The sequence below is a fragment of the Taudactylus pleione genome, unplaced genomic scaffold (genome assembly GCF_031769625.1).
Source record: "Taudactylus pleione unplaced genomic scaffold, aTauple2 ptg002940l, whole genome shotgun sequence".
NCBI lineage: Eukaryota > Metazoa > Chordata > Amphibia > Anura > Myobatrachidae > Taudactylus > Taudactylus pleione.
The window spans coordinates 48,470-57,556 of NW_028287307.1; the positions used below are offsets into that span (position 1 = coordinate 48,470).

The 9,087-nt window shown below is 48.1% G+C and overlaps 1 protein-coding gene across 2 annotated transcripts in view; it reads left to right on the top strand.

Annotated features, from left to right (window-relative positions):
- LOC148431077 (uncharacterized) overlaps positions 1-8,571 on the top strand; it is a 54,724-nt gene extending 46,153 nt beyond the window's left edge. For both annotated transcript variants that reach the window (XM_088466364.1, XM_088466365.1), the window contains exon 9: positions 8,371-8,571. In XM_088466364.1, coding sequence (XP_088322490.1) covers positions 8,371-8,451 — 81 coding nt within the window. In that variant the 3' untranslated portion in view covers positions 8,452-8,571. The remainder of the gene's footprint in view (positions 1-8,370) is intronic.
- Positions 8,572-9,087: the final 516 nt, after the last annotated feature.

A 9,087-nucleotide genomic window follows, 5' to 3' on the forward strand; every position in this document is an offset into this window, starting at 1 on the left:
ACTGCCCCAGCTCCCCTCTGCTACCTGCAGCTGATTAAAGTGTATTTCTTCTTCAGGGTCCATAGGCTCCACAGGGAGATCTTGGGGTTTAGGTGATGGCAAGGACATCCGGGCACTACGCAGTTAATTTTTTCTCCCAGAATGTACTGGGCGTCTCCCTATACTCCGCTCCTGGGCCAGAGACACCTCAGTTCGTTTGGTGACCGGCCGGAGTCTGGTCACTGTAGCGCAGTGGGGCTGTGTTAAGAGCCCCTGAAGATTTCTGTCGTTTTTACTAGTGGACAGCGCGGACAGTCCAGTGGGTCGTCCATGCTGCCGCTCTACACCCCGTCGGTGCCGAGACGCAGGTAGTGATCCGGGGGATGAAGGCAGTAGAACCAGGCCTGGGAACCTGCGCTTCCACAATAACCTGGGGGGCATTTGTGCTGGAGCGCAGTAAACCTAAAAACTTACCAGCATCCTAAAGGTTAATCGCCGGCCAGGGGAGGCAGCCTTCCCTGTTTACAGCCGGCTCCTCCCTGCTGCACAGCGCGCCTTTCCACTGCGTGGCTGAGCTGCAGCAGCACTTCTCCCACAGGACGACCCCTTCTGAGGTCTCTGGCGGCCATTTTCTCCCTGGCTAAGTCGCAGATCTCTCAGGGAACATGGAGCCTGGGTCCCCCTACATACCTCTCCTCCTGGTCAGCGTGTGTGGCGCTATAGCCTATCAGACACCTAGTCTGGGTAGTTGATGTGTAGTGCCATTGTGCAGGTGTTATTTCTGCATTGTATGTGACCGTATGCTAGCGCTGTCTGACTGTATTTTTCAACTGTCAGCCATTATAACGATACCTTTCTTTTTCTGAACCTTTACAATTGCAAGTGTTGTCAGGGTGGTTATTATACCTCACGTGTGTGTGTGTGTGTGTGTGTGTGTATATATATATATATATATATATATATATGTGTGTGTGTGTATTTGTGTGTGTGTGTATATATATATATATATATATATATATATGTATATGTTTATTGTGTGGTTTTTCGCAAACAAGTGTACACTTCCATCATGGCTATGTCTGACAGTGGGGATGATGTTCACGATTCCACTCCAGTCCTGCTCAAGTCATGTAAATCTTGTACTGTGGAACTAGGTGTGGGTGCCTTGGCCATCGAAGGATTATGTTTCAGATGTCATAATCCTCCAGCCCCCTCTGTAGTCCCAAGTACTACACAAGAGCCTCCTTGGGACCATGGCAGGGCGATGGGCAGCACCCCCTGTGTTTCCCCAGATGGGGTTCACACAGCAGGGCTATTTTGTCCTCATGGGGCCAGCCCTTACAGATTTCCCCCGTGCCGGTTCAATCTGTGCCACCGCCATGGATGGATGCACTGTCTATTACAGTGCAGAACCTGACAGATACCTCTGTTACCCTCCAGGCTATGCTGCGGGGGATAAACCCCTTAGACCGGGCAAACGGCCCATTCCGTCATCACAATCTACACAATATGATGATGATGACACTGATACCGGGGAGGTGGTTATCAATTCCTAATAACTTTTATATCCAAAATGTCACTATTTAGCGTTATAAATCGCACAAGAAATAAATGCTTTCCAGACTTTGATTGTGGTTCCAAAGCACAAAAAGATATTATTCACCAAAAAGCAGATAGTTACACGCCTTGATCTAAAATACAATTAGCGCAAAAGATTATACATAAACAAGGTACAGTCAATACATTATGCAGGCGCTCTGGATCCAGATTTCCGGCATCAAAGGTGAAGCCTCCGTCAACAGAAAGAATATGATGACTACTGAATATAGAGCGCCTGAATATATACCCTTACAGAGAGCAGGCAATACAATAGGAACGAGTTGGCATAATCCCATTGGTTCTTCCTCTTGGTTCTTCTGTCATAGGTCAGTTTGTACAATGGTAGTTCAGCCCTCCAATGGCTCTTTGTGTGTGTTTTAACTAATCAATAGACACTACATACAGAATGCATTCTAACACCTAATTTTCTATAATCCATAACTTGCAGACGCATGTTGCGATCTCCTTGCCGATGGAACCAGAGATCTGCAGATAAAATGTGGTTTAGAATAGCACCAAACACGATGTGGCTACAACATACTAAACTATAGATATCAAATACATGCGTTTTATAACATTATACAATAACGAATAAACCTTCTAATATTAGCCTTTATACTAAGGAACCTTTTAGGAAATGTATGTATGTGTAAGTGTAAGAGAATCTTGCGTAAAGTTGCTAATATGCGTTTGTGTAGAGTCCTGATGATAAACAGCGCAACTGTGCGTAATGTGCAGTGTTTATGCATGTAAGTCTATGTGTGTGTGTTATGCAATTCAGTGTATTTATGATGGATTTAATATATATATTACCCTTTCTAGCATATTTTAAAACTACAGTGCAAGGTGTTACAAGCAGTGAGGTTCACTTTCAAGCAGGGTGGAGACCACCAGCTGACTGCCGTTGCCATTTCGTCTGATAGCTAATTCAAAGGTTTTCCTCTGCCTATTTAGAAAACACTTGTCAGTACTTCTATTCCATTGTTTCTAACTTCTCATTCAGACAAATTCAATTGTGCATATCAGTGTCTGGGTTATATTTCAATTGCCACAGCCACACTTGTCTGTATGCGGGGCTTCCCAATGTATATGTAAAACACTCACAGTATCCTGGTGTATTTTTTTTTTTTAATTACTTTTCTCAGACATGTATACAGAAGCTGTTTCTCATTACTAACTAAACCCTGCATGAATATTGTGTTTGTCAGTGTTCTATCTTATTCGCTATTTAGTGTTGTGCAAATGTGTGGATACGTGCGCACACCGGGTGCGTGCGCACGCAATGGTGCGTCGTGAATTGTACCAACATAAATCGGACAGCAGACGACCAAATAGTCCGATAACAGTTGAATTGCGGTCGCATGTAATTATTCGACTTCGACATGGTAGAGGAGGATGACTCTGAGCCCTCTCAGCGAGAGTCAAAACCTCCTGCTCCCCGGTCCAAACATGCTCTGGTCAAAGAAATAAGGACTACTTCTGCTGTATTGCCTTTATCTGACCAGCTAGTGGAGCACATGGAACTGGCGTGGAAATCACCTGGGAAGCTATTTCAGCCTCAGAGACACTGGGCTTATGCCTATACTTTTCCTGACGAACATTTTACTAAATTCGAATCACCTCTGGCAGTGGACTCTCGTGTGACGCGCTTAAATAAAAAGTGCTACTCTACCTATGCCGTCCATTTCTTCCTCAAAGGATACCATTGATAGGAAGGTAGAGGTGTGTTTAAAGTCAAGAGGAGTCTTTTTCATCGGATGCTAGCACTGATCAAGTGACTCGGTTGGGTAACCTCCATGATTCGGCTACATATATCCATGAGGCTGCTTTGGACGGCACCCTTTTATCCTCCAGGATTCTGGCTGCTGCGGTGTCCGCTCGCCATTCCTTATGGCTGCTTTCTTGGAGAGCAGACGCGGACTCTAAGAAAGGATTAGAGTGTTTGCCTTATAATGGTAAGATCTTGTTTGGTCCAGACCTGGACAAGATTGTGGGTACGTTGGCAGCAGCTAAGTCTGCGCGTCTGCCTTTTGCATCTGCTTCCTCAGGATCTCAGACCTCGTCCTTTCGGCCCCAGGGTAAGCCTATGGGTCAGTCTTTTCCTAGACAGTCAGTCCTAAAAAAAAAAAAAAAAAGACTACCAAGCCCAAGAAGCAGGCTTGGAGTAGAAGACGTCCTGCGGCCAAATCTCATGACAAGTCCCCAGCCTGACGTGACGGGCCTCCCCTTGGGGGATCCCAAGGTGGGAGGTCGACTTCTTCAATTCGCCCAGTGCTGGTGCCAGACCACAACAGACACTTGGGTGAGAAAAGTGGTCTCTCACAGTTACCCCCTTGCCTTCCGTAGAAGGCCTCCCCAGCAATTCTTCTGCACGAGCCCTCTGTCAGACAAAGACAAGGCATTACAAATCCAGAAAGCCATACAATCCTTGCTTCGAGCAGGAGTTGTCCCTGTCCCGTTACCTCAGAGAGGAACTGTCACGTCTGAGACTAGAGAAGAGGACGTGGTGGGCCTAAGTTGGGGAAAGAAGCGGAGACGAGGAGCCTGGATGTACGTTCTCCTCATCCACAGGTCTTGAGTGTTGGCGAGACCTGGGCAAAGGTGCGGAGTCTAACCCACAGGATGGTGTTCGCCAGTGAAACCCCCAATTGGGATATGGGCTTAGCTGCACCCCGTGAGCAGGTCGCGGTCCTTTGACCAGGTACCCAAGCCCTGCAGGGATAGAGACACTACACCCGTGGCCCAGCGAGGATATGCCTGTAAGGCACCAAACAGTCCCTTAAAACACTGTATAGAAAAACACCTTGACACGAGGATCAAATGTCAATAAGGATTTCAAGTGGGCAGCAACTCACGGTTACTTGAGACGTCACCAGAGATAGAAGGCACACGGGTAGAGGTGGTATACGTTGTAGCACGGATGTTCACTGGAGACGTATAGGCACACAGGTAAAGGTGGTAACACTGCTGCACGGGTATTCACCAGAGACGGGAGGCACACAGGTGGAGATGGTATACACTGCTGCACGGATGTTACAGAGACGGAAGGCACACAGGTAGAGATGATAACACTGCTGCTACAAGGAAGGTTATGAACCTGGACCGGGAACTCACTATAGCACGCTAGGAGACAACCGTTGTTCAGGCAATTTCCTGGAACCTGTGGAACAGTTTTATACCCAGGGGAACCCTTAGACAGGTGCACAGCATCAGCTGATCACGGACCTATCAGGGAGAAGGATACAGTCACATGGGCCGACTGTCATGGCGGCGCCCATGTCCGGACTTGCGATGCCGGATACCAGCCCACCAGGAAGCCACTGCATGCGGGGAGAATACTCAGCTTCTCCCCCGCCGTCGCGCAAGCTGCCCGACCACCCAGGATGACAGGGGAAGCCGGCGGCGCAGTAAGCGGGAGCCGATCCCCGGCTGAGCCCTGACAGGAACCAGTTATTACTCCAATCTCTTTCTGGTCCAGAAACCAAACGGATCATATCGGCCTATACTCAATCTCAAGTGCCTGAACAGATTCAGGGTACCTTGGTTCAGGATGGAAACCCTACGCTCAATTACACTGGCTATGGAACCTGGGGATTTTATGGTATCGCTGAATATTCAGGATGCATACCTGCATATTCCAATTGTTTCATCTCACTAGCGTTTCCTTCGTTTTGCTATATAGCAACAATATTTCCAGTTTTGGGTGCTGCCGTTTGGTCTCACCACAGCTTCCTCTATTGTTTACCAAGGTTATGGCTGTCATGACAGCCCAGCTACGGCATTAGGGGGTTCGACTGTTGCCTTACCTGGACGACCTCTCATTGTTGGCAGGGTCTCCAGAAGTACTTCAACACCACCTACGGCTGACAGTGTCTGTTCTTCAGGCTCACGGATGGTTGATCAATTGGACAAAGTTCTCCCTGACTCAATCTCAGAGGATGCTCCATCTGGGAGCTCTGTTGGATTCGCAACAGCAGAGAATCTTTCTGACTGCAGAAAAGATCTCCACTTTGCAGACGCGAGTACGCAGATGCCTCCACAGTCGCCGAGTGTCAATCCACTCAGCAATGCAAGTACTGGGGTCCATGGTATCGACATTCAACATGGAGGAATATGCCCAGTTTCATTCCAGGCCTCTGCAGAAGTTGATCCTCTCCAGGTGGAATGGATTACCCCATTGGATAAAGGCACAAATGATGGTGCTCTCTCCAGCGATGCGTCTATCCCTTGCCTGGTGGCTTCAGATATGTCACCTCACCAACGGGCGCCCCTTTTGGATTCCAGAATGGTCCTCCTGACAATGGATGCCAGTCTCCGGGGTTGGGGCGCAGTGACAGGTCCACACTTATTTCAGGCATGGTGGACAGCAGAGGAGTCTGCTCTACCAATCAACATATTGGAGTTTCGGGCGGTCTTCAGGGCCCTATAGCAAGCCAAACTCGTACTTCACGGAAAACCCATGCAAGTTCAGTCAGACAACGCCACAACAGTGGCTTACATCAAGAACTCTAAGTCAGGCGGTGATGACAGAGGTATCACGCATTCTAACATGGGCGGAAGGCCATCTCCCAGCCATATCGGCAGTGTTCATTCCGGGGGTCCTCAATTGGGAAGCAGACTTCCTCAGCCATCACGACGTGTATCCAGGGGAATGGTCTCTACACCAAGAGGTGTTTCAACTCCTAGTGGGACAAGTGGGGCCTTCCAGAAGTGGACCTCATGGCCTCCAGACTGAACCACAAGCTGCCAAGTTACCGTCCAGGACAAGAGACGCCGGGACCCTCCTGGTCGATGCTCTGTCAGTAAAGTGGACCTTCCAGTTTGCGTACCTGTTTCCTCCAGTCTCCCTTCTTCCTCGGGTCATTTGAAAGTTCAAGCAAGAGGGGGGAATGGTCCTGCTGGTGACTCCAGCGTGGCCCAGAAGACATTGGTACTCAGGTCTTCGGAGTCTCTCCATCGCACTCTGTTGCTGTTGCCTCAATGTCTGGACCTGTTGTCTCAGGGTCCTTGCCTTTACACGGACATGGGTCATATGTCTTTGCCGGCGTGGCTCTTCAGACTTCCCTCTTAAGGTCCAAAGGTTTTTCCAGCTCTGTGGTCCGTACCATGCTCAGAACCCGTAAACCAGCCTCTGCTCGTATATATCACCGAGTGTGGCATACTTATTTTCAGTGGTGTCGTCCCAGGGGTTATGACCCTCTGGTATTTAAGATGCCTAGAGTTTTGGCTTTTTTTCAAGCGGGTTTGGATCTTGGTCTCCGCTTAGAGCCGAAACATGTACCTTCAGTGAGGCTATCAGTTTGGTTTCAACGTAGGATTGCTCCTTTACTGTACATTCGTACTTTCCTGCAGGGTGTCCTGCGGATTCAGCCTCCCTTTGTCCCTCCTGTGGCTCCTTGGGATTTGGCTGTTGTCCTTTAGGCTCTCCAGAGCCCTCAATTTGAACCACTGGCCTCAGTTGCTCTAAAGTGGTTGACGGCTAAGACTATTTTTCTTCTGGCCGTTGCTTCGGCCAGACGGGTGTCAGATTTAGGAGCTCTTTCCTGTCGTTCCCCATTTCTGATTTTTCACCAGGACAGGGCGGTTATTCAGACTCGCCCATGTTTCTTCCTAAGGTGGTCTCTACTTTCCACATTAATAAGGAAATTATTATTCCGGCCTTTCAATCCCCAGACCTCTCGGCAGGTGAGGCCTCATTGGATGTGGTACATGCTCTCAGGACTTATGTGGACCGTACCAGTTCCCTTTGGAAATCAGACTCCTTGTTTGTCCTCTACGGTTTTCACAAGAAGGGATGGTCAGCCAATAAGCAGACATTGGCTAGGTGGATTCGTATGACGATATCTGAGGCTTACATTGAAGAGGGCCTTCCTGTACCACCTTCTGTTACTGCTCATTCTACTCGGTCTATGGGTCCATCGTGGGCAGCTCAACATAGCGCCTCTGCTGTTCAGCTTTGTAAGGCGGCCACATGGTCTTCTGTCCAGACCTTTTTAAAGTTCTATGCATTTGATACATTTGCTACTCAGGATGCTTCCTTCGGGTGCCGGATTCTCCTGTCAGTTCAGGGGCGTCCCCACCCTTGACGGACTGCTTTAGGACATTTGTTCAGCTTTGTAAGGGGCCACGTGGTCTTCTGTCCAGACCTTTTTAAAGTTCTATGCATTTGATACATTTGCTTCTCGGGATGCTTCCTTCAGGCGCCGGATTCTCCTGTCAGTTCAGGAGCATCCCCACCCTTGAAGGACTGCTTTTGGACATTCTCAAGGTCTCCCTGTGGAGCCTATGGACCCTGAAGAAGAAAATGAGAGAGAGGGTAAGAACTTACCTTTATCTCTTTCTTTGAAGTCCATAGGGACCACAGGGCAACCAACCTGACGCTCCTTGCTTCAGATGGGCTTTGCTCTGGTCACCGATTTTCCGTCTCCTTATATGTGAGAATGTGATTCTTGAGTGTTCCCCACTCTTTTATCCTCCTTCGGCCTTTGGCTTGTTACGAACTGAGGTACCTCTGGCCCATGGGCGGGGTTAAGGGAGAGGCCCAGTGCATCCTGGGAGAAAAAATTAACTGTGCGGTGCCCGGATGTTCTTGCCATCACCTAAACCCCAAGGTCTCCTGTGGACCCTATGGACTTCGAAGAAAGAGAGATAACAAAGGTAAGTTCTTACCATATATCTAATTTTATAGTCCATTAATGTATTGAGTGGACCTTTTACAGATATCCTGTTGATCCTGTATACCTAAATGTCCTGTACTGTCCTCATTTCCATGTTCTCTCTCTGACCTGACAGGGGCTGATCATTGAAGGAACCACATTTGTTTTACAACTACGGAACCCAGAACACACGAATGGAAACGTAGGGGTGATGTGAGCCAGGCAGATTGTGACTTGATAAGTCATTTTGAATGTTTTGCTGAGGTCTTTGAATTTTAGTATTATTGGTTATTTGTGTCAATTTATGGAGCATTTTCCAATAAAAATCTTGTGGACATGGCTGTGTTTGTCATTGTCATAGGAAGACATTGCCCCACCAGGCGATCACAGGTTTTTCTTCACAGATAGAAATTAAGAGTTCTGGTAGACTTAACATTGATAACTCTCTTTCTTCGAGGTCCATAGGGTCTACAGGGATACCATGGGGATAATGTGGTTGGAGTGATTCTGGCACCAAACATTTAAGTTTTCAGCTCCCAGGATGCCTCAGGTCCTCCTTCACATATACCCTGGCCACAGGGCTTCAGTTTTTTAAACAAGCCCAAGGCAGGAGAAAGAAAGAAAGAAAGGAGAAGGAAGAACAATCATACACCAGAAACACACTTACACAAGATGAGGGAATCTGTGACCGAAAGAAAAATTACCCAATGAAGCCAGGTGCGTCAGGGTGGGTGCCCTGTGGACCCTATGGACCTCGAAGAAAAACAGTTATCAATGGTAAGTCTACCATAACTCCTCTTCAGGTTCCATAGGGATACCATGGGGATGTCCTAAAGCAGTTCCCCTAGGGTGG